At 33.2% G+C, this 27,690-nt stretch overlaps 2 protein-coding genes across 2 annotated transcripts in view; one reads left to right on the forward strand and one right to left on the reverse strand.

Annotated features, from left to right (window-relative positions):
* The window catches only part of LOC126923852 (CCR4-NOT transcription complex subunit 6-like), a 407,221-nt gene that overhangs the window by 146,382 nt on the left and 233,149 nt on the right, over positions 1-27,690 (forward strand). The window lies entirely within an intron of this gene.
* Positions 20,737-26,604, reverse strand: LOC126927801 (uncharacterized). The gene is made up of 5 exons (XM_050743814.1): positions 26,587-26,604; positions 26,324-26,449; positions 25,978-26,089; positions 25,365-25,491; positions 20,737-21,052 (listed from the first exon to the last, which is right to left on the reverse strand). Exons 1-5 carry the CDS (start codon positions 26,602-26,604, stop codon positions 20,839-20,841), a joined length of 597 nt encoding a protein of 198 aa, XP_050599771.1. The 3' UTR covers positions 20,737-20,838.

The following is a 27,690-nucleotide window of genomic DNA, read 5'->3' on the forward strand; positions in this document are numbered from 1 at the left end:
TGGATTGCGTGCAAGCGATTTTCACCGGTGCCTGACTCCAGTGATCTGACCGTACCGTGTTCCTTAGCGTGAATCGTCCCTTACTATGAAGCCACGCTTCGTGGGCTTCACGATACAGAACGAGAAATTGGGAACGTTCAACGCTGTTCTAGCTTTTTGCTTCAGAGAGTTGCAATATGTTGAGAACAAAGAAGGAATTTACATATTTATGTCATCTTTTTTGTTATTTCTTATTGTTGTTTGTTGAGTGTCTTGACAAATTCTGTTGTTTCCTTTTCAGGTAAGTGAGCTGATCTATAAGAAGTTGTCCACTGTTCATCCTGAGGGAAAGGTGAGACGATTTTCATTTACAGCGTAGAGATTATTACTATACTATTTGTAAGGAGCGTTCAGACGATCAATATTATCGTCAATATTGTTGTCGATCAACATCATTGTATGTCAGAAACATTCTAGACGAACCATTTGTACTAATGCATCGTTGAGAACCCTGAATATTGTCAATGTCTCTTTCATAAATTCAAAAAACTTTATAATTTGTTCAGTAAGGACATAAGTTGATTTAGCGTGATTATATATCACTTAAATGCGTTTTTCATTAGAATCATTGTTTTAAATCATTGTTTTCTACGCAATCTTGATCTTTTCGTTAGGTTACTAGGGCGATTGTTTAGTTTCACTTTGTGTACTTATTTATTATTACAAATATGCTTATATATAATTGCTCTTCCCATACAGAACGATAATATTGATGGCTTGAATGTTTCTTAAGGATATATCGTATCTTTTCCCATTTGCATTCTAGTAACATTAAATGTTACTTAAATAAATTAAACGTTGCATTTAAAATCTACAGGGGAAGAACATGATAACACATTCCTCTTTTTTAAAGGAAAACATTTTTAAAATTCAAAAGTATGTTGTAAGTCGATCCGATGTAATGAAAATCCTTTCATTTAACTGAATATACTTTTTCTCTATTGAAGTACTGCTTGTTTTAAGAATTATATCTTTGAAATTTCTATGAACTTCCGCCTGTTTATCTTACTTACTGTACTTTATATACTTTTTAAAGTATTTATTTTAAAAGATACTCTTAAAGGATTTACGTTGTTGAACTTAACAGGTCGTTTTCATTTTTAATTACTGTCTTATTAAAATTCTTCCGCTCAAATCATAATGTAACATTTTTATGGAAAAACATATGCATATTTGTGATACTCTCTTGTGAAATATTTGTGAAATTCTCTTAATTAAATAAATCAGGATTTGCTGTCACGTCAATTAATTTATACTTAATATCCGAAACGTTTTACTTTATACCAGTTGATGGGAATAAAAGTCGTCAGCAGCAAGCACACTACTCGCAACGTAAATTCTAATCCACGTAACTTGCTCATTAAGTTAGCGTATAACTTAGCAGAGAAATATGCGCAATTTTGGCGCGACATGCTCTTTCGTTCGTAATCGTGAGTCATGAGTTACTTGGCCCAATCGCGGTTTTCTCTTTTATAATCATCCCTCTCTTTTGTCTTTTGCTTTAGTTATATCGATAGAAGAAGCTTCTCTTGTGCGAGATACGTTACCCTTTTTTGCTAACAATACATTATAGATTAGGATATTTTACAAGTATGCTTCTGCAGGTTACAATAATACGATATAAAGTTAACCAGAAATGTTCTTCATTGAAAATTAAATTTCAAAATGTATTTGTACTCTTTAATAAATTACGATGTTTGTGTTATAACTTACAGATATTAAAAAGATGATGAAACTTCGATATTCTAGTGTATATATTACTCTGTATACCTTTGTTCTGTTTTGTGCAGTTTCATGATTGTCATTAAATGATGCTATGTAGTATAAACGGACCAAATTTTGGTAAATTTTATAATTGCAAATTAAATATAAACACGTTATGAAATATCATCGTTCTGATTACACTTCTCATACGATTCAATTTAGTACGTTTAATGTGGTTTAATATGGTTTGAAATACAAAGACAAATTTATACGACAGTCTTACGATACACGTAGAATAATTTGTTAACAATTTTTCAATAATATTATAGCGTAAATGCGCAAAGAATCGATTCACAAAGGATATAAAGAATGAAGAATTTTATAAAATGTAGTTTTATCGATTGTCCTCGATACAACTACAAACAAATTACAAGCAAACGTATGTACATACTTGTATATCAGGTCTGTAAATATGAAACCGGAATTTGCCTATAGATGGCCCTAGCTGATAATGTAGTTATCACTAAACTGCGTCATTGATGGCAAAAGTCTTTGTTGACATCTCACAAACATTTTCGACTCAGAACGATACAAGTTTCATACAATAGCATAATTTGTAATAGCGTTGAACATGTCGAATTTTGTGCCTGGAAACTACGATTTGCGAACAGCATTGATTTTCTGTTACCATTTGAAGAAAACTGCTGCAGAATCGCATCTAATGCTTGTCGAAGCTTACGGTGAGCATGCTCTTGGTAAATCACAGTGCTTTGAGTGGTTTAAAAAATTCAGAAGTGGCAATTTTGACGTGAGCAACGAAGAACGTGGAACGTGGAACGTGATCTATTATGAGCTGTTTGCAATGTAACAGTGCTTTTGCAAAAATGTATTAAACGTACCATGATCGTTAGATACGACGTCTGAGACCACTTTGTTTAAGACTGCTTTTCACCTACGAATCATATCTCAAGGAATGATTCTAATTTACACTTTTCACCGCTATCACGGTCGTATCGTCTACTTCATAGCGAAACTTGTCTTCTGACAATAAAAGGAGAAGCTCTCGGTATCCTATGGCTTTTCTGAAAGTGGGCATTAAAGTAGAATTTAAGCCTGAAAGGCCGACACCTCTACCTACAGTTTATTATTGAGGAAGCCTTACCTTTTCACTTCAACTTTATTACATAACATCCACACGTGTGGATATTCGTTCTCACGAAGCGATGACAATTTAATCATACTTGACAACGCACGGATTATCTTTATTTTATTATTCGTTTTATTTACGCCCGACCATTTGTCCTGGCATTTAGCGATTAACGAAATACATAACGAGAATATATGTACAAAGAACGAAGTGTAAAATACGATAGCTTACGAACTTATATATTAAATAATATCTACACATCTCGAACATACGTCGTATATCGTACAATCACAATACGATATGGTACAGTTGTGTATAGTATGGCGCAACTCGAAGCTTAAATTAATATGATACATGTTAGAACTAAGTTGGTATGATAATTGGTGATACAAATTAATGTATTTGATAAAATGAGGAAGATTCTCGCAATGCTTTTTATTATTTAAATATATCCGAATCTCATTTGCAAGAGGAAATTTAATTTTCTATTGACAGATGTTGATCTACAGACAGAATACAGTTGCAATGATTGCACTTAGTTGACTCGTTTTTAATTACAAGATGAGGATGTATCAGTTTAATATGTCCAATCCTAAGTCTCGTGAAAATAACTTACTTTCCTAGAAGTACTGGATTTTTATCGGATATTATCGTGCGTATCTTATATATGTTGAAGTGGAAGCGCATTTTTCCAAAAATCCTTTTCGGTCTTTGCTGAGAGAATTTTTTTGGTTACCGATAAATATTCGTCCGATAATAAAAAAAAATTCCGCCACGATTAACGGTTATTGGCGACGAAAAAATTCTCTCGCGGATAATACTTAAAGATAAGGGAAAAAATTCTCATATACATATGATGATTATCGGAAAGTAAAAGAATTCTGCCACGAATAATGGTTATTAGCGATGAAAAGAAAATTCTCTTACAAATGACGATTATTGATGACCAAAAGAAATTCTCAATGTTTATCGATAACCAAACAACATTTTAATCGTTTTTGAGCAATTATACGCAACCAAAATCAGTTGAACTAATCCAAGTTGAAAATTATCAATTAAACTAATTCTTCAATCGTAATTTTGTTCATTTTTCGTTATAACTGTTATGGTCCCTGGTTAATAGGATAATTCGAACAATGGGACTTTATAACTTGGCATAAAGGAATAATAAAATTATAATTATACGACTACAAGCTACAGAACTGTTTCTAAAGTGCATAAAACAGTGGCGAAGAGGAATGTTCTTTCGAATGTAGCGGAATTTTCAAGATTTAAAAGGCACAAAGGAAATACCATTTGCATATAAGCGGCACAGCGCACAGACGCCGTGACGGAAAAATGTCAAAATGGTCGTTCGCTGCGACATTTTATCGCATCTCGAAATATGCTGGTTTTACAACATTTTCCATGATAGAGCTGCAAGTAATATATCCTCCTCTGTTGTAAAAGCCAGTAGAGCAAGTAACACGAAATGTAGTTTCGCCTCTACGATTTGGTCTGCGTGTTTTACCTTTCCAACTTCATTTTGTTTTACTCTCTTATTTCCAGGCAAACCTATCAATTGAATTTTTATATTTTCGGCTTCAATTTTCAATAGCCTAGAAATTTCGTTACGTAAGTTGTTTTACTGTCTTACATTGCAAAGAAAAAAAGACGATTGAAATACACTTTGCGGAACGAAATTAAATTCTTTCGTATGGGTACACTGGAAAGGATCGCTAAATGGTTTCGCTAAAATTTCGATCTCAAAGTAAAGTCTGAGCGAAATATATCTTATAGCTACTTTATACTCGTTCATTTTTTCTTCGTTATACTACGAGCTACGAACGATGTTTAATGAAGTGCGATAGCCGATGACGTGCAAAATTAATATAGGAAAACGATGAGATTTCTTCTATGCAGCTACTCGTAAAAACGATATTAGTCGAATATTTTTTAAAATTCAAGTTTCCATTTACTCGACACGTTACAGCCCGAATTTTTGTTTGCTATCGATATAATGGCCGATTAATATCACAGTAGGGCGCTGATCTGAGAAGAATTTTATTGCGAGATAACGCGTGGTGAATGATCTACAGTAATTGTGAGAATATAATTTTGAAATGAATGACATTCTTCTAAAAAAAATTGAAAGAAATCGGAATACATTTTATGGAGTGAAATTAAATTCACAATTTCGACGGAGTTTTGTGCGCGTCGCTTATCTAGTGTTACATCATAGCTCGTAAAAGAGGGAAATGCCGCGCGGTTGTTCAATATTAAAACGTTATGCGTTCATTTTCTTATTAATCGTGTGTTGTACGTACATGTATAGAAACGTGCCGATATTTCGACGTGTGTTCACCATTAAAATTTGATCAAATTGTTTGAAAAAAAGATTGCCAGGCAGTTTTCCTCCTCGGTTTTCAACAAGCTGCGAAATCCATGTGGGACCAATTTCAACCGCATATTTATGACTTCATTTCGCCATCATATGGTCATGAGTCTCATGGGATAGTTACCGTGTACAATATGCACGTATAACGTTTCACGTAAATAATGGCAATTTCTAATAGCAGTTGAATCTTCTACATATTGTATTAAACCTTTTCCTGAAAAAAATTCTCTTTCTCTTGTGTTGAGGTTATTAGATGTATAAAGAGAGAAAACGCATGGATAAAGTGTAAGGTACAAAATATATATATATTTAATTTAATAGAGAAGTGTAATAATAAGTAGGAATACAATTTGAGCTGGTCCAGATCCGCACGCTGGCAGCGTTACCTCATAACTGAAAACCCAGAAGCCAACGTCGCCTGTCTACTGTTTATGGTCTGCCTTCATGCTAATCTTTTGTCTATATGCTGTCGATGGCTTCAGCGCTTGAGAAAACTAAAAGACCAGATGTGGAGTTTTCGTAGAAGTGATGACCACTTCAACATCTTGCAATCTCAAAAAAATTTCTTCTGATTTTGTTTCTCGTTTCACTTACCTTTACACTGGATGCATTTTAGATACACTTTTTCGCAAATTTAGTATTATTTAGCGACCGGTGTGTCGGAATTGCGTGTTTCGCTTTTGTGGGATTTGGAATCAGCAGAACCCAAAAAATAAGAAAGGAGGACGTTAAAAAATTCTTGCAGAACGTTTAAAAGCATCTCTCAAAGAAGAAAAAATGTTCTTTGCATTTATCCGTCACGTGATCGGAAAGTTGAAGGAAAATGGAGAAAAGAGAGCCGGAGAAGGCTTTATCTTCATTTTCTTTAAATTCTGGCTCAGCTATAGGATAGTTTAAATAATTTTTAATTATGCTGATAAATCAATCGAAGTTTGGAATCGAGCAAGCAGTTTTTCTTATTTTTATTACCTTCGAAGTCCGGCCAAATATAAATTTTGCATAAATTTGTTATTCTCAGTTGCAAACATCAGCTTTGGCCTCAAATAAAATATTCATTTAAATATTCATCGTTAAAATATTCTGTCGTTCATCGGAGCTCCTCGATTTCTTTGAAGAATAATCCTAAAGCATCTCAATGGTTTTATTGAAAAATTTGTAAAGCAGGACAGAATGGCAGATGATAAATATCCCACAAACTAATGGTTCTTTGGCACAAAGTCAGACAGTTAATGGAGCTTTAATAGCATGTTTTAAAAGCACGGCCCAATTGCAGCCTGTAATTCCTTTGACAAGTTTGCCCTTTGTGATGATTAGAATGCAATGCAAAATAGTTTGGATCAAGTATAACTTTGCGCTACCTTTTCACGATTATCTCTATTTCTACCAAACTAGAGTATATTCCTTGAATATAAGATACAGACAAACTATATGTAAATTTCTATATTTATATAAAATTATGTATACGAATACTTCTGCTGTAATCTAATCTCGAAAAGTTTCTTAGTTGCAATATTATATTGATCGCCTGGATGTTTCTTAAAGGTATATCGTATCTTTTCCCATTTGTATTCCAGTAACATTAAATGTTACTTAAATAAATTAAACGTTGCATTTGAAATCTACAGGGGAAGAACATGATAACACATTTCTATTTTTTAAAGGAAAGCATTTTTAAAATTCAAAAGTATGTTGTAAGTCGATCCGATGTAATAAAAAGATACAGACAAACTATATGTAAATTTCTATATTTATATAAAATTATGTATACGAATATTTCTGCTGTAATCTAATCTCGAAAAGTTTCTTAGTTGCAATATTATATTGATCGCCTGGATGTTTATTAAAGATATATCGTATCTTTTCCCATTTGTATTCCAGTAACATTAAATGTTACTTAAATAAATTAAACGTTGCATTTGAAATCTACAGGGGAAGAACATGATAACACATTTCTATTTTTTAAAGGAAAGCATTTTTAAAATTCAAAAATATGTTGTAAGTCGATCCGATGTAATGAAAAGATACAGACAAACTATATGTAAATTTCTATATTTATATAAAATTATGTATACGAATATTTCTGCTGTAATCTAATCTCGAAAAGTTTCTTAGTTGCAAGAAACCCTTTTGTAAAATGAAGAAAAATATGAAAATAAAGTATTTTCTCACGTATGAGATACATAAACTCGCAGCTGTGTTCTAGGATAACTGTATTCGATGATTGTTTTTCAGAAGATCTCCATCTTGATCGCCTAATTCTCTTTGTACGCAAAGTATGTCTATATAAAGTAACAGCAACTATGGCATTACATAGGAGCTTATTCATAATGCTCTGCCATAACCAGAACGCGACTAACTCCATTAAATGTACCGGATGGATTATGTGCACCCATTTGGAATCGAGTTAAATCTCAGCTGTGTACCTAGGTAGAGCCTTGGTAGTAATCTACAAATTGCAGTCAAATGCACGTATTATAGCCAGTTTGTACTGTAATTTAACGAGTAAGAACGACCATTTCACATTACATGTGCGTATACGTAAGAACTACACGCGGCCAGATTTTTTATTCGTTTTATATCCGGGCGAATTAGCGTATAAACGAAAGCAAAATTGTTTAAGATATCCCAGAATACATGTGCCTCGTATCTCTAATATAATTCCAGAGATCAATAGCCGGCACGTTCTCTAGAGAAACTTGATATAATATCAAATTTTTATAGCGTTTCCTTATGTTTTTCTTATGATCGACGCTTTCACGTGCGGTGACAGCAACGTGACAGCGTTGTCAAGCGCTGGCCAAATGTTAGCGTCCGGTGACATCACGTTGGTGTTACGCGGAGGTCGACGCTCTGCGTAAAATTTTCAAAGTTGAAACTTTTTACCAAAAAACGCCGCTTACTATTTGGTTAAAGTTAGCAGTAAATTTATGCGAACGGAGAATTATCAAACGATTAGAATATTTCATTTATTTATGGATTTGTATAAACGTGTTAGAATCCGTGATAAATTTGGCAATAGCAGGAAATATGATTGAGAAGTAAGAACGAAAGAGAGAGAAAAAGAAATAGTTGATGATAAACGGTGCAACAGAAAATAACAGTAATGATAGAATGGTAGGGAAGTATGTAGGTATGTGGAAGATAACATATTCAGATATGCTAATACTGATATGCTAATGATTCGAAGAAGCCAACTGCAATTAACATATAGATATGATTATAGGAATTATAAAAATTATCGGACTGCGGATTTTTATGCGTTTATCGGAAATTTAAAAGCGGGAAAATGCACAGAATGCGCACACAGGCGTCTAGCGATAGCCATAAATGAATTAACGTGATTCATATATCCGGACTAATACGTCCATCGATAGATCCGAACATTGAAAACAATAAAATAAGAAAAGAATGCGCTTTTCAATTTACCCTGTTCGCCGCTGTATGAATCGGCCAGAAATCAAACTAATCAACCATAGATGCTGAACGATTAATCTTGATGGAATTGAACAGTTCGATTTCTGTGTGGCTCATATATCTACTGTTTTTCATAGCCGCTGAATTTTTCGTTCGGGTCAGTGATATTTTCAGCGAATATAAAACAAATGACAGCGTGCGTCATCGAATGCTGCGAATGAAAAGAAGTCACACTGAAACGATGGTGCGCGGCACAGATTGCATCGAAAAGCTGTTTAACGTTTAAGGACGAGTAACACAAATTATTTTACCCCGCCACTGTCCTCGTGTTTTTATATTTCGATATTTATTTCAGCAAAGAAAAATAATTTATGGTATTTTAAACCGATGTTTAACATAAATTACGCGTAAATTATACGAAGACACATTTTGAAGGCTAACAGAAAACGCGACTGGCTCGAAAACGATCGAAAAGACGCGGCGCGATTAGATTCAAATGAATGAATTGGGAATATTCAGTTTGCGTAAAGTTTGATACTTAACGTTTAATTTTGCGATGTCGAATAAAATAGTTGAAATATGCTGAGAAGCTGAAAGATCGGAAAGAATGTTTCGTAGGAAACAAATTTGCATTAAGAACGTTGCCAGTGATATCGCTTCCGCGCGAAACATGCATTAAAAGCAGCGCAAGATTAATTGTAATCATGAGAAACACTCGGAGGACTATACATTTCCATGCACAGAGACTTCATTACGAATATTACTTGCCGCATTCATTCTTTGGTACAGGGACGAAGAACCACAAAGGAAGCCAAAGAGACTCAGAGGGACGATTAAATCGAAAGTGGAGAACTTTACTCGGCGTGAGCTTCCTTTAGATTTATGTATTGGCGAACAAAGTAAACCAAGTTGCAATCACTGGGAAAATACTTTCGAAAATTAAACGTTCGATGAGCATTCCGTTCTTACTTGGCTCTCGGATTACTTTGCTGTTTAATGCTCGCGTCATTAATAACGTTTCTGTGCAGATTAAATATCCACAAGTAATTGTGATTACTTTTCCTCGCAAGTTGAGACTCGATAATACACGTACATTTTTTGATTTATTTATTCCTTACCGTTACGTAACCTGGTAAGGTATTAGTGACTACAATTACATATATTTTATAAGTAAATTAATTAATTTGCTACAGTCACCTTAGATTAGCGTCGTTAGTTAGTAAATAATTACGTAACCATTAGTTATTCGTCAAGTTCAGTAGGATAGTCGCGGCTCTTACGATCAAGGACCTGGTAACTAAATATTCAAATTTGGCGATTGGTGAATCAAAAGAACTCGTGAAAATGTAAATTTGTTGATATGTAGTGTTGGTGGAAGAGATACGACGAGATTGTAAAATCGGACAGGAAGTGGAGTTGACGTGTTTCGAGAGTTGGGAAACACATTTTGGGAATTTTTGATATTCGGGACATTTTGGACGTTTTGGACATTTTAAAGCGCATAAGAATTTCAAAGATCCTGCAAGATCGTATGTCGCGAACTCAAAGTCAGCTCTTCCTATCTCTCCTGGAACTGTACGTCTTATCACTCTCACAATTGCAAATTATTAAGCAAGAATTGCAGGTTATTGAGCAAGAGACGAGGAAACTTAATACCGTAAGGGTCTAATGAAATACTGTGAGCAAGAGTTTTAATGAAAGACTTTTGAAGTCGAAGGTTCAAAGGGCTTCTATATACCGCGTGACACTATATATGGCGAGATCAACGGGTGCAGTTAGTTAACACTTTAATTTACGACTTCGTTATACCTGCTACAACACGTAGACACGTGGCCATACAAAATTTGACTGTTGAATAAGAAGATACAAGTATAACAATCTACTAAATATAATAAAGTAATACTATTAAAATAAACGAAAGTATAAAATAAATAGTACTTTCCTATTTAATCATGTGTATCATAATTTATAAAAAATTAATTGATGACGTATTTGCGATTCTTCTGATCTCCATTTCTCATGTTTCGCGAATATCGCAATGCGTACTTTTTCAGAGAAAATCTGAAAATTTTCACTCAAAACCCAAATCTAATAGCAGTTCGAAGATCTAAGAAGAAGATCGCGAAAATTTAACATTTTCTAAACGTAATTGGATTTTATATTAACTGTTCGATATATGAAATTTTATCCTGTGAACTGTTACATGTAAAATCGTCATCGCATGCTTCATTTTGAATATTAAATATTTACATACTAAATGAGTGCAAAAGTTTCATCATTTCCTGCATTAATTACCACGGCGTTGTTTTATTAAATGACTATGGATTTTTATGCATTTATGGGAAATTCGAAAATACAGAAATGCATATACACATTATATCATAAACGAAAATATGTAAAATTGTACGCAAAGTAACTTTCAGTACTCGTCATAATATCGAATAAGAGAAACAGGTGTTCCCCAAAGTCCCACTTTTTTAATTAACGAATTTGCGTAAATATCCGCAGTCTAATAATTACAAATTGCCTTTTCATTCTTAATTCGCAAATTACTTTTGCCTCGTTATTACGTAATGCGAGATAGTAATATAATCTTCGTTAGAGCAACGCAAAAATGTGAGTCGCAGAGAAAAAGCGCGTTTTCTCTCCAGCGACCCGTATATCATCATAATAGTCCAGGGAATCATTACTGCCACTTTAAGGCCACCGGAATCCGCTCATTGTATTCCGTGGCCGCACAATCCTAAGTTGATTTTTTGCCAGCGCGACACGAAAGAAAGTCATTAAGCGTTTAAAAGAGGCGCCACGGCAGTAGCTTTATACAGAGTGCGAAAGTGCAGGTTCCAAGAAGTAACTTGTCTTTTCGTTCGCACCACCAATGACCATCGTCGATCGTAAAATAAACGAAACGAGAGTTCTTCATGACATCGATGATCTCTGAGGGGAAGAAATGGCGAGAAACAAAACGAAGGAAAGCGGAAACGAAGGAAAATAATGGAAAAGAAAACGATGCTGTATATCAGGGACCATGACTGTTACTGCTAAAATGAAAAAATTCATAGAATAGCAACTACTTCTTCGACTAAAATGTTTTTACAAATAATAATCATATATATGTATGTTTAGTCATAAAACATTTATAGAATAACAACTATTTCTTTGACTAAAATGTGTTTACAAATAATAATCATATATATGTTTAATCATAAAATAAAATGAAAAAATTCATAGAATAACAACTATTTCTTCGACTAAAATGTTTTTACAAATAATAATCATATATATATGTTTAATCATAAAATATAATGAAAAAATTTATAGAATAACAACTATTTCTTCGACTAAAATGTTTTTGCAAATAATAATCATATATATGTTTAATCATAAAATATAATGAAAAAATTCATAGAATAACAACTATTTCTTCGACTAAAATGTTTTTACAAATAATAATCATATATATATGTTTAATTATAAAATATAAAATGAAAAAATTCTTAGAATAACAACTATTTTTTCGACTAAAATGTTTTTGCAAATAATAATTATATATATGTATGTTTAGTCATAAAACATTTATAGAATAACAACTATTTCTTTGACTAAAATGTTTTTACAAATAATAATCATATATATATATGTTTAATCATAAAATATAATGAAAAAATTTATAGAATAACAACTATTTCTTCGACTAAAATGTTTTTACAAATAATAATTATATATATATTATTAAACATAAAATTATATATTAATAATAATTATAGTAATAATTCTATTAATAATAATTATAATAATTATTATATTGATAATAATTATATATATATGTGATTATTATTTGTAAAAACATTTTAGTCGAAGAAATGGTTGTTATTCTATGAATTTTTTCATTTTACATTTTTCATATATATGTGTAATCATAAAATATAAAACAGCTATTATTATATTATACATATATCATATATATGTCGGGTTATCATTAGAGTTAGGAACATATACTGAACCCTCGCGTGAATTGGCCATCGTTGTGATGTACTAGAGATGATATTTACTGATACAAATGTGATTATTACAGAATGTGACAAGTAATAACGACGGTTGGATGATCCAGATGTCGATGACAATGAATTTAGGTTCGATAACGAATCCACGGCCAACGGGATGACGAATGCGATGTAATATTCGTTCCGGGTGTGACTCAACGTACAAGTAGAACTTATCCGAATGAACTGGATCGCAGTCCAAGTGTAACTGCCCTTATACATTCCTCTCCGTACCTCTCGGGTCAATCTTTGTTTTTAAGGAGAGCTATGTAATTATTTCATACCTCTGTTAGGTACATGTCCCTCCCGTGACCGTGGCTACGTTCAGCGACCTGTTATGTCACTTTGAGCCCAAGCCCACTGTCATAAACCTCGGGCACCCATAGGATTAGAACATAAACGACTATTCCTCAGTTTTATTATTTAAGTACAGCTATAATAAAAAGTCTAGACTAAAGTATTGGGGACCTCCCCAAATGTTCCAAAGGAAAGGCCCCGATGTCCTTTCATCTCCGACACATATATGCGTTGGTCTATAAGATGCGGCTGTGTTATTGAATGTAAAAAGATGTCCACTTTTTTCAAATATTTAATACAAATTCATCTACGATATATTTTCTTCCGTTATTTACAATTTGTTGCCAACGTCCCGGTAATTTTTCGATTGTCCGCTTGAAGAACTCCGCGATTTTTTAAGCGAACCAATCTTTCGGTCATTTTCGGAATTCCTCGTCGTTGTGGAAGGAACTGCCACTTCAACCATCTTGAAGGGAAAAGGAATGATAATTAAGTGGTTGGAGCGAAGTGCGGTAAGTAGGATGGCGGAGAACTTGCCACGCGACATTTTGAAGCATCGTTTTTGTCAAATTTGCAAACACCTCGGAAATGCTCGTCTTTTGTTAATCTTCGTGCTTTTTGAACAATTAATCGCTTTATCATCGGCATAGAACGGAAAAACATAGGATCACGTGAAAGAAGAAAACAAAAGCTACCGAATGACGTATAAATCATAGATGACAGTCAGCCAATTGTCACGAAATAATACACGGTATGAAATTAGAACCGCACGAATTTGTGGACCAACCATACCGAGTGGCCGAAAAATCTTTTTCATTTCCTATAACTATTATCGACGAGGGAAATTTATTTCGATAGCTCGTAACAGTCATCGATAGGAGAAATTGTATTTCGATACGACACATAGTAGTTGTCGACGAGGAAAACATTGATTTGGTTTGGATTAGATTTTCGCTTTTGAAGTTTATATTTCATCGTTACGAATAGTATAACTTTTGGCTCAAATTACGAACGATATCAAATTCGAGCGAAAATTATTCGGCGCTTCGATATTCAATAAATTGGAGCAGTGCGAATTTCGAAAAAACCTTTTCATTCGGTAGAAATTCGTATTTATTGATTTTTCTATTTACAATAAAAAGTCCAAATTAAAATTCAATTTAATGAATCAGAGTTGTTTTGTGGAGAGATCGCCTTTGCTTTTATTTGCCGTTTTCTTTCAGTGCAGCAAAAACACAGTACAGTTTCAATGCGGACGCGAAGAATCGTTTCAGTCGAACGCGAAACAACACTTTACGCCATTCTGAACGATCAAATTGAAATTTCTCTCGTCGATAAACATTATATGCGATCGAAATGAAATTCCCCTCGTCAATAATGGCTATCGACAGTGAAGCAAATTTTTCTGCAAAAGGAATACGTCGGTTCTTGGGAAATTGATGTACAGCTGACTATTTAACGCACACGATAGCGCGACTCGTATCAAATATTTTTGTATCGAGGAAGATGACAAGGATGTAAAAGAAAATGGGGAAATAAATAAGCAGGACAACACTGCGAAGGATTAAAATATTAAAAGAGGAATAATACTGAAAAATATAAAGTATTGATTAAAAACGTAAAAATGGAATAAAAGGTACAAAACGTATAATGGAAGTTAATAACAGGAGCGATAAAAAGAAAACACGAAAAACATTTAAAGGACGAAATACTTAGAAAACGAAAGAGGAAGATGAGGTTTATGAGAACGAGGATTACGAGCAAGTTCTTAATGCGAGCTCGCTGCAGAATGTCAAAGCTATAAGAAACTGGAAAACGAACGGCTAAATGAAACAAAGCGAAGGACAAAGTGTAACTGAAAAAGAATATAGAAGTTTTTATCATGGAATGTAATAGTGGACAAGTAGATCGTCCTATTCTACGTCTACTCGTAGCATATTTACAAATATGAATTATACCGATGGTAGAACCGATGGTGGATAGTGGGATTATACACTCAGCTACATTTTCGATATTATTTCTTCGGTATCTCGAAGAAACCACTGATCCTGTCTGGATATGTCACGGAAAATTGTCTTGAGGTAGATTAGGCTAGATATTTCAGGACAAAGGGTAGATTGAAGGCTATGGGATACGAGGAAACGTTACATGGCGAACCATTGCGTTTCATAAGCGAAATAGAAAACAAAAAGACAATTTTTCAACGAAACAATGCTGCTATTCATACAGTCACCGTTACAACAAAGTGATTTTAAAATAGAATTGTTACCATGGCCAGCATCGAATCCTGATCTGAACTCGATCGAGAACCTGTGGGGAATTCTAGCGAGGAAACTTTACGATCAGGAGAAGCCACGTATAGAAAATATCGTTGAATCTTGAAAGGAATGAAATGCGCGTGGGTAGACGTTCGAAACGAAACTTCGAATAAATTATTGAATAGCGTACCTGGCAGGTTAACACTAATCTTGCCAGGACCGGTTAAATGAGCGGTTTGAAAATTTAATTAGAAATTCCACATTCACTGTTATTTCTTTCGTTCGTCCAACTTTATGTGTATTCTTGTATTGACAAAAATTGACAAATTAATTAATCAGATAATATGAGGATTCACATAAAGTTAGACGAACAAAAGAAGTAACGGTGAATGTACAACCTTAAATTAAATTTTCAGACCGGTCATTTGATCGGCTCTGGTAACGTTAGTGGTATAATAGTAATGGAAAATAGAGAAATTCGTTAAATACTGAACGAAAACGTAGCAAAATTGACATCGAGTTTCTTTTCTTCACAGCCAAAAACACAATTTTAATAGGGAATTTAATATTTTTCTAGTCTTCGAAAGAAGAACGCTTTTGCTTATTGTATCTTCAATTCTGTATTATATTATGTATTATATTATAATGAGATAAAAGATTTTGTTAGTTTATGTTTTAATATTATGGCAAATTTTTAAATTGAGTTTAGAATTATTCTATATACGAACTTCTTTGTTTTCATTATCCGCGTAAAGTGCTCGTAATTTGAACGCAATATTCGCAATTATATCACTGCTCGAATTATTCGGAGAAATTACGTAAAAAGATATATTAATCTTAATTAGCATACGCAGTGCGGAAGGCGCACATTTCTTATTTTCTTACGGACGAAGCGTGGATAAATAGATACGTATAGAAAATCGACTGTAGAAATATATAAATCGGCTACGGAAAAATCGATTTCCGCTACCAGCGACCTTCTTCGATTTTACAACATTGCAACATTGAATATGTTAAGTGCCAATCTACACAAATTTCTTAAAGAGCTCTATAAAAAAGAAGGGTATCATTTGATAAAAATTATATTTATTCCTTTCTTAAATAAAATTTAATTCGAATTCACGGATACTAAACGAAATGTGTTGATACATATAATCGCATTAGCAAACCGAGACGAATAGCAACGATATTCGATATTATAATCATACACTATCTTCTATCTACATTGGCTGTGCCAATTACAGTCATAAATTTAAAATCGATAAACGAGATTTATGGTAATTGTTTCACGACACGATTCACCAGTTCCAATTTATCTCCGCTTGTGTGTTAATTGACGTAATAGCTAGACATTTAATCTGTACATTGCTGGGTCCCTCTCGACCCTGTATAATCGATATTAAAATTCCAATGAGAAATATCTAGGGCCTAAAAGTGTAAAAGAATCTCCGGTTAAATCGATCTGACCTTATTCATATTGGCATTTTGTAGCTATATAATAGTCGATATTAAAATTGCAATAGGAAATATCGAGGAGCCAAAAATGTAAAAGAATCTTCAATTAAAATAGACATCCTATGACATATAAGGACATTCTGTCATTTTATGTTCCTTCATATGTATTAGGTCATCCCATAAGTTCGTGCCGACATTTGTGTATACATTTCATGTGTCGATTTATAAACACACGGCGATAAGGGACCAATGCACTTGAAAAATGGGAAGAAGTTGTACAACAAGAGGGGGATTACATTTTTTCATGAAACTGAAAGGTATGTAAACAATCTTAACATATATAACCGCTCGAAAAACGGAACGAACTTATGGGATGACCTAATACATGCTTATTTACACGATATTCATGTAACTTGTGCGACGAAGTCTCTTAGAAATATCCTTAACATTTTAATAAATACTTGGCTACTGTTCACTTCTGGTTTCACCCTCGCTCAGTATCCTTTATTTACAACTCATTTTTGAAATTCTACACGTACGCATAGCAGTTGCCTGATCGTTTAATTACGTCTGCCGAAGGAAACTACTTTGAGGGAACGACTAACTGTTTCCGTTATTAAATCGATATTCTGCTTATGAATGAAGAATAAAAGAGCGCCTGCTCGAGTTTACTTAATAAAAGTAACATTCCTTCGACGTTTTACAATGTACGGTACGCTTGTGTTTGTCGTATGTGTGTCCTAAACGACTGAAGATTTCCTGTTTGCTAATTGGGCGTTTTAATCAATTAAACTATGCTATCTGGTATTCTATGTACAAATAATTGCTGTTATTAATATAAAATTAATTACAACTATCGGTGAATAGGTTCTTGTTTCCTCAAACAAAAATCAAAGGATTAAATATAAGCGAAGCTTAGCTTCTTTTCAGAAGCATAATGCAAGGGTTATAATAAGGATATTAGGCCGTTGAACCTCGTAGAAATCGATGCTGCATACGTATACGTATACGCGACGCGCACATATGTGTGTAACATGTAATGTGAATGATTTTTCGTAAAGAGAAATGTATTCAGAATATCGTTGATTAACGAAACATATCAATAAACGTAAAAGTGAATGGAATAAACGAAAACGTGAAATACACAGAAATATCCAAGCAACTATTGTTCTAGTCATCTTGCATCAATGCGATCGTCTTGATCAATTGCGTCAATTCTCACCAAGGCAGCTAATGATCCTAGAAAATGCTTGTGACGTTAAACTCACGCATTTAAGTACTTCGTACTTGTCTTATCCTAAGCTTTATGAAATCGAACTTGGACGAAGCAAATAAAAATTGCATCGTGAATTTCTGTTTGAGATCTTCTTCAGTAACTTCTTACGTTTGGAGATTTTGAAATAACTATCGTTTAAAAGTAGAATTAGACGGTTGTTAACATGGATAATCCTATTTTGCCAACGAAATAGACACGACGTTGTATAAGCGTAATAGATCGACGTGTTATTCGTAATGCTTAATTTTTAATGCTTAAAATGATTAAGATTGACTTTAGGACACGGTTGTGTTATTTGAATTACACCCTAATTTAATTACGTAATTCAATCACATTGTACATCCATCTGGTTGTAATCTGAACTATGTAACTCAAATTTTTCAATTAATTCGATTGCTAATTACCGTAATCATGAGTGTAATTGGAGCACTTTGTAATTATAATTCATGGAGTAATTCGATTGTAACTTTGCACAATCGTTTAAAAGGAACATGAAACACAAGCGTTGAGAGTAACAATCCTGACACTGAAAATCTGAAAGCAATGTCCTCATTGCTTTGAGCAACGTACATATTTTACGATCTAAAGCTGAAGAGAAAAATCAAACAATTATTTCGTATTCGAGACTAAAAGACCTTTTTAGTCGTTTGCATTTACTTCGTTTAATAAATTGGAAGAAGATGGTTGTTATGATAATAGCTGTTTAATGCTGAAATTAATCGGTGTTTCATTAAATTTATGCAAAACATTTCTCCAGTGCATGCTGTGTATATAGACACAAGTATTGAAAATAACGCTGGAAACAATCCTTTAATTATTTTGATCAACGTGTATATACCATAATCTATAACCAAAGAGAAAAATTAAATTCTTTCTATTCAAAATTAACAGGTTCTTCTAAAACGTGTTTGCATATACTTAATTTCATGGATTGGGAAAAATGTTTGTTAATATGATAATAACCGTTTAATATGAAAATTAATAATTCGTCGTTTCGTTAAATTTATGCAAAACATTTCTGCGGTAAATTCATTAATTTTCAGTAAAATTTTTACTTTATTATGACGAACCAAGCCACGTTCAATCATATCAGCACGAGCTGCTACGAACGTTCATCAACGTCACGAATGCATCTGCCTTGCTTCTGCTTCATAGTTATAGCGAATATTAATGGGCGATTAAAGTAATTATTAGTTTTCCAACTCGTTACGTAAAAAGTTGTTGATATACCCTCCGTATAAGTAATTACTTAAAGAATCCTTACTTATGTAAACAGATTGCATTGCGATAAGTATGAAGACTATTGTAACGCACAGCAGACAATGAGCGAAGATAATTACCAGTTATAATTAATTTGCCAACCGTAAACGAAACGCCATTATTTAATATGATTAAATCAGTAGAAGCAGTTTCAACGACGCAATTTACATGCGTTTTATTCGACAATGAATAATGCATGCGCATGGAAAGTACGTACTTTGCGAACTTTTGCGAATTATTTTCGTAGGAACGTGTTATTTTCTAACCGTGTTTATCTGTTTTATTAGTAAACTGAGCGTTTTCGTGCATTTAGGGGAAATTTGAAGGCGCAAGGATGCGCACAATGCACACAATATGTAAAAATATATAAAATATTCAAAGCAGACGATTTATGAAAGAAGGAGCGAACCAAGAAATCGCCTATTTTTAGTTTCACGACTTCGCAACTGAATTTTACGCCGAACTGCGTTGTATGTAAAATTTTATTTGCCTATGGGATAATAAATAACAAATTGAGATAATATCTTAGTTGCGAATAAGAATTAAATTTGTTTGTTGGAATAAAAATCGTTCGAGCGATGCCAAAAATAATTTGTTCGTTATTTGGGAATGAAACTTTATCTTTTATTTTCATGTAATTGAGAAACAAACGACGATAGACAAATAAATAGGTTTTGGCTTTGCCTTATGTGTTTCATTTTGTACGATGAAAAAAGTCGTGAAATTAATATGATTATTTTTCAATAAAGAAACCACATGGTTTTTACTTGCTTTTAAAACTATTCGCTTTTCGCAAAAGTTGTGCGAAATCTATTTGGTTTTCGCGTGTTCGTTGTGGTTAACAAACGTTAAAATTGCACATTCTGATTCACAACAATCTCTCCGATTAGAATGTTATATTTCTGAAAAAATAGATTTGTATAACGACGGATAGATGATAAATAAAAATAAACAAATATAATTTGTAAATAACAATTAATTTCATTATTTTGAGTAATGTATCTAGACTTGTCCAAATAATAAATAATCTTTTTCCTTTTTTTACTTGAAATCTCAAATAACAAGTGACTCTGTAATTAAATAATTATTTGAATGAAAATTTATTCAATAATGCTCAACATTAGAGCCAAATGATTCCTCACTATGAAACATCGATGACCACAAATTTTCAAGTTGTGCTGACAATTATTCGTTTCTAAGCTACTGCAGATCAAAAATGCGAAAATTCATTAATAATTTAACTTAGATTCTTAGAATTCACAATGCCAGGTTCAATACACCTAACAGTGTGTGTGTCAAAAAATATTCTGACTTCCATAGTAATTGATGGAATTACAAAGTTATAAAGGTAAATCTTCAAAACTAAAGAAATATTTACAGTCTTGATAACAATTATTTTGATAAAAACAACCAATTCTCGGTTCACTATTTTCATTTCATTAGGCGTATTGACAAGAACATAAAAATGCATAAACATTCGCAGTCTGTTTATTAGAAAAAGGATTATTTCATATAATTACAAGATATATTTTCATACACGAATTTTTCATGGGAATACACTTTTGCCATCAATTTTTATATTTCTGTTTCGCCGCGTACAAACGGAAGCTTCTCGGCGGGGATGAAAGTCGTGCTTGCGAGTCTTCAGAATCTGTTTTGCATGGTGCTAACCCGGTATTGTTATACTGAAAGCTGCCGTACGTGTATCCGCACAGAGGGCAGATCATGCGGACCTTCTTCGAGCGTTTCATTATCAATGGTACGAAGCAGAGCGGCCAACACCTGTGTCATGAATTGCTATGTATTAGGTTGTCCGAAAAGTTTCTTTCGTTTTATAAGGAAATAATGGATGCAGCACAACATTTTTCGTTTTATATTATTTTATCGAATTACGTATGGTCCATTTTGTTCTATCAAAATAAAGATCACAACGTTCGACAGATTAGGTTTCATGTTTGTATAAAGATGCATCGTTGTAAAAGAAAGACACTTTTCGAACAACCTAATAATACGTGGAGTAAAATTATTTTTAAAGTAAGATAAGCGAGGAGCTTATATTTTCCATTTTCTCTAAGGGAACGGTTTTACAATTCGGTAAAAGATACAAAGAAATAGGAACTGTCATTAATACTATTATTTCAATAAATTATTTCATAATAAATGTGAAATTTGATTAATAATATCTCTTATTAATCCTATGTCGTGAATTTCACGTTATCAAAAGTATCTTTTCATTTGGTTCTGAGGATAAACACGCGCCTTTTCATTCTCTTCGTGTTTCTAAAAGCAATACTTCTCGTAAGTTCAAATAGATAAAAATAGATAAGAAGATAAAATTGAAGATATTAAAACATCTTTCGCTCTTTACGATAAAATGTTGGTCAATTTGTCAGTTATTTTCCAAAGGATTACATTTTTGAACGTGGCAGGTCTTTTCATCTTCAATTATGTCGTATGAAAATATTTCTGTTTACTGAAAAAGCGACATTAGGAGCAAGATGTCAACAACAATATACTTTACTGTGAAAATACTTCCTTTTATTCGTAAAGCGACATTAAGAGCAAAGAGTCAACAAAAATGCACTGCACCATCAGAATGCCTCTTCTTGTTCATAAAGCGACATTAAGAGCAAAAAGTCAACAAGAATGGTCCTTTCCTATTAAAATGCTTCTTTTTGTTCGTAAAGCGACATTAAGAGCAGGAAGTTAACAAAAATGTACTCATCAGTCATTCCTACCGCGATGATCGAATAATTTCTTCTACTTATCGTCAGACATAGGAACATTATTAAGATTTTTATTTCCATGTGTAAAACTTCAATCCATACTAATCCCTGTTTTCTCGTTTGCAAACGTACGTTGTATCTTTTATTTAAATCAATTAGAGTTTCTGAGATTGTACGTTCTTCTATGGAGCTCGCTTATTTATGGAGCATTTGCGATGAATTTTCGATTAAATTGAAGAAGCCGCGGTTGAAGTTTCGAGTTTACTCATTAATCTTTTATCCTGACGCGGAAAGCTGAACCAGCAGACAGCGAGTGTAAAATTAATGTTGGTTACCTGTACACCAGCCAAAAATCTGTCAGCTCTAAATCCCGAATAATCGCCATTCATACGCATCAAGAAACGATTTTAATTCGTTAATTGGTATAACGAAGTCGATGGGAATACTGGTATTTTTGAGTTATAATATCTCGAAACACGATATCTTATAATCGGGTGAACTTGAAGACGAATATGGAAAAAAGTAAGAATGAGGAAATTTCAAATTTCTTCCAATGCAAAATTTTGTTCTTCCAGTTTGTGTAATTAGTTGAATCGAACACGCGCTCTTAATCGAGTGACGTATTTTATTCGAAGACAGTTTGAGATTTTCTTTAAAATCTTCGTACAAAGAAGTGGCTATTTAAAATTAAAGAATTATTAATTTAAACGCTGGTATATTGTAATTTAAATGGAGTTCTTGAATCAACGTTAAATTCCGATATTTTGAAAATTTAAATACTGAACTCTGTGAATAAATATTAAATATTTGCATGTTTTATAAATTTCAAAAATGAATCCTGGAAATTAACATTAAATTAATGGGAAATCAGTTGAAGTATGTGTGGCGTATAACTGCGTAATTATAGTTTTAACTGTGATACACATAGAATGGCTACAATTAAAATAAGTAAGTAAATGATCTGTCTATTTAAGTTGTCACGTATCGCGTATTATATTTTGTTAAGAACAAAGTAATTTTTGAAGTTGTAAAGCTTCGAGATCAAATCTTTGAAGAATCCATCAGTTCCATAATATCAAAATTAAATAGAAATGAGTAAATAATATTATTTGTTGTTAATAATTGCGCGTAAATTGCAATGGATGACTTTTCTCCGAAAAACCAGTGACAAGTGAATATTGTTGTACGCGAATTTAAACTAATTCTCATTCATTTGCATTAATAATTGATTTTAACTAGACATTTACACAAAACTGTAGCCTTGATACGAAACTTACAAGTAGACTGCGGATATCTATGTAAATTCGTATTTGTATAATGGCAATTTAAAGCGTAAGATTTAGGCAGAAGTTGGATTCAATTTATTAACGCTAGAACTACCACATCAGTCAAATTGACTGGCTTTACAATTCCATTTTCAAATTCCTACTTCATGTTATATTTTTTCCGCAATCATGTAATGACTTTCGCAACGATAACTAAAAGAATAATATAATGAATTTTATTTTGTTTTTTATGTATTCAAACTGAAAATAATTTTGCATCAAGGCTACCTATACCAATACCAGTCAAAATGATCGGTGCTTGTCAAAGTGTAAAAGGGCCTCTGCAATCTGTTTATCGAACCCCAATTAACCAGTTTCCTCGTTTTGTACGACTTGCCACGCGTTTTTTAAATTTTTACCGCGTATCATTCGATATGACGATATCAGTTATCAGGAAAATTCCGGATCGATCGCTAGATGCAACGCTATAAATGCCGCACCAGTCAAAACGTCTGGTTCTACAATTTTATAAATGTGTCAATCCTCGTTTAGGGATCATGGTCATAGATGGATTAATAATACCAAAAATGTACTACATAACATGGAATTGCTACTGTAAGAAAGTAATAAATCAATAAATATAAAAATATTCTATTATTACGTATTTTTTAAGGACCAGTCATCTTGATTGATTTTGGTAGAAATAGTTTCGTGTTAACTATCGGTAATTCTAATGTTAAATATTATAACTTGTATATAAAAATTTGTAATCTACTTATGAGGACAAATTCAAAGTATACAGGGTGAGTGATTTAATTCTGCCACCTAAATTTTCCTGTAAGTAAACTATTGGTTATATCAACGAATGCTTCAAATTTCATTTTTGTCGTTTGGTATCAAGTGTCAATATTTGCCGCACAATCTGATAATTAATTTCTCAATACTTCGCTTTTTCATCGAGATATGAAGTTTTCCTACGATCTTGATGTTATTTTTGCATAATATCAACTAGCATTGCATTATCGTTATGAATTAACTTTATTATTAATTAACAAATAATGTCGGTAAAATTGTCAAGATAAGTGAGCTAAAATCATTCGAACGTCTGCGTTGCACTGCTCTCATATTTATTAATTTTAAATCTCATCCAAAGATATTAAATCGATTGTACCATGAAGAAAGAAAAAACAACAGGCGGATAACAGAATAATCTCAAATCTTATTTTTTATCATCTCATATATGCACATTTTCTCTTACCTACGTTTATAATAACTTTATGGTATTATTCGTTAACAAATATTACTCGATATCGTGCAAAGATATCATCAAGATCATAGGACAACGTAATAAATCTATAAAAGAAATTGAAGTAAGGTAATTATGCGAGATTTGCAAATATGTAAGTGTCTGGATACTTATGGATAGTGTTGAGGTTGAGGTTGATTGATTGAAGAACAAGTGGATGAATTTGTAATAGAAAAGTATATTGAAATAATTAAAGGTATAACTATAAGTTACTCTCTTAGTGTTACAAATGTGTTAGCCAATAGAATGATAGGGAGCAGGTTCATATATTTATAGCAAAAGGACATTACCAAAAAAGTTAAGCTTATAGCTTTGGCTAGAGGCTACAGGGAGCATAAATAGAAATCTGTTTATTAATTACTTTGTTCCTAGACCTTGCAACCCAAAACATAATATATATTCAAAGGTACAATAATATGCACTGCTCCTTATTTAAAATATCTCTGGGTAATAGCAGTCTCCAGGTCAGGGATGTACATAAATAAAAATGTAGAGTTTTCCTTGAAGTAATTACTTCAACAGATAAGAACCAATGCACGTACGTTGAAGTGTTTTCCGAGTTATATAGCGTTACATGTTTTGATGGTACGATTCTTCGTCTTTCGATGTTATAAGTAACTCGCGATAGACTTCATGACTCACTCTACAGTTGAACGACTCACTGTCGTATATGAAGTTATCAAACGGTGAATATATTACAGCATTACTTATAGTATCGGGAGAAATGAAATATGGAGGAAGGGAATAAACTTTAGATTTCTACATGTCGGAATATTTGACTGCAATATTTCACCTACCCTAAAAGACATAAGGCTCCAATATGCGAGGTCGTCAACTTGTCTCCCCGAGCATGAAGGGTCGGTATTGCTTCCTTTTGACATCGAGGGCAAAGCTTCTTCTCGTCGTGCGACTTCCACGTGTCCACTGTGCAAGAATATCAAACACAATTGGACCATTTCTTCGATTTATGCGAAGAACAATCGATGTTTAAGCTATTAAAGCCAAATAATATGAAATAACGTGTAAACGTGTGCAGTGTGCGTGCAACATTATCAAAGCCACATAAACAAAGTTAATAATTTTGCAAGATGTAAAAAATGTATCAGAATAATAGATACGATACAGAAGATCATTAAAAATCAGAGATACGAAAAGAAGTTCTATAATGTGAAGAGGTATAGTTCTTTCTTTGTTGCTGTAAGATATTTCAATTTCCTCAAACTTTCTTAAAACTCGTAGGATCTAGATGGAAGCAGAATAAAAAGATATTGTACCGATTTCTAGAACTTCTTCTTACAATTACAATATCGATTTGACAGAGTTGAATAACAAGAATCGACTGAAAAGAAATTACAAATGACATGTTACCGTTAATGCAACGTTGGTCCTTAATGAATTGTGTGAACGTACCACGAGTGGCATAAATTTTTCGCTGTTCGGTCTTCCTAGTATTGGAATCCGTGGTATCGATACACTTCGAAGCTGATGTTTGTTTAGGTGTCACTTTTGATTCCCCTGTTTTCTAATTTATTTATTAATTTATTAACTTATTTGTCAATTGAACGTCCTGCGCTATCTTTACTTCAACTTATCAAAGATAAAATATACGCTATCGTTCATAGGTACACTTTATCGATTTATAGTAACCATATGAGAATTTAACCAAAGCGTAACAGAAAGATAGCGAATGAAGAAAGTTCGTCGGATTCGAATAAATTATTGTTAGCATTGTGACAAATTTAAGAGCAGTTGGTACCTGAATTAAATATTGATTAGAACGTTTCGGATGAGATTTACGAATGTGCGCAAGGAGCCCGCTCGTGTCTTTTCCTCTGTTGCTTACTCGTTTGTCGCACACAGGACACCACGTAGCCACGTACGACTGTCACGAAAATGGAATATAATGTAATCTACGGACGTTATCGGATTCTAACCTGTACGAGTTAGCGTGAATTTTCGCTAATCTCTAGCTGTTGCTTAGAAATTAAACGAGACGCTTTGGTAGAAAGATAAAGAAACCTGTGTTCCGCATTTCATATCTTCAAACTCTTTGTTTCGTCGCCAGTTTGGTGCACATTTCATTGCACGTGGACAGATATCGATGAGACGAAATTATGTGTAAAACTGAGTCCGCTGAATTTAGCTAGTTTAGCAGAAAGGAGCAAGACGGTTTAATCGAACTACTTCGATAATATTATGTCAATCGTTCGCGTGGTACGGGAAATTCGTTTTGCATTTAAAGAAAGATGATTGAAATTAGAATTTGACGATAGATCGATTATAATTTTGATTGCGCTAGGAATCTGAAGAACGTCTTGAAACGAGGAATTTATTCGTGGGAAAACTCGTACTCGAGAATGTGTTTTCGTTGGTAAATGCTAAAACGTGGAAATTTATATGAAGATCTCAAGGGTAGGAAATAAAATCGGTCCACTTTCGTTGAATTCTTTGACTTTTATATCATCTAATGGTTAGAAAGAAGCGTTTTAACATGAAATAAGTGGGAAGGAAGTAACTTGATCGATTCAAAGAAGTCTTTTGAAAATGATAAATTCATGATGTTTCGTGGAAGTAAATAAATATTAATTTAGTTGTTACGTTAACTCAATTGATATTAATCTCTCTGTCCCTCTAATGCTATAAATTTTTATATGCTTTTTATGTTTATATATCTCTTTTAACGTTCCAGTATATAATTGCCCAATTTTCGTTCGCAGTTTATTACGAAGCTCTCTCCTTATATTTTGTGAAAAGAACCATCGCTAATTCGATTTACACGCTTGTTTTTATAATCATTTCATCGTAACTACGTGTGTCTATCCGTTGTTAACGATCGCCTGATTATTTTCCAAATTGCCAAAGATAATAATCATCTCTTCGCGGCTTCCATCATTTTTCGCAGTTCAAATATTATTTTTCAACAAGAATGAAGTTAGGGACGAAAGAGAAGTTGACTAAGACAAGTGAAAGATGCAGGAGCTTTGTCGCGTTGTAGAAGTTAGCTGACAAGTCGGTAAAGTGGGCTTCGAGCGAGGCAATCTTAACGGCAAAAGGAAGAGAAGAAAGAGGCAGAGGAAAGGAGCTTTTCCTGAATGCGGTATGAGAAGTTCCAGCTAAAGTCAA

Source organism: Bombus affinis, chromosome 2, assembly GCF_024516045.1.
Source record: "Bombus affinis isolate iyBomAffi1 chromosome 2, iyBomAffi1.2, whole genome shotgun sequence".
NCBI lineage: Eukaryota > Metazoa > Arthropoda > Insecta > Hymenoptera > Apidae > Bombus > Bombus affinis.

Coding starts and splice junctions, on each gene's coding strand:
- LOC126927801 (XM_050743814.1), bottom strand. Junction 26,090..26,323: donor CTAATCAATATTTAATTCAG/GTACCAACTGCT, acceptor TAAATAAATTAG/AAAACAGGGGAATCAAAAGT. Junction 25,492..25,977: donor AAAAATTTATGCCACTCGTG/GTACGTTCACAC, acceptor ATTCTTGCACAG/TGGACACGTGGAAGTCGCAC.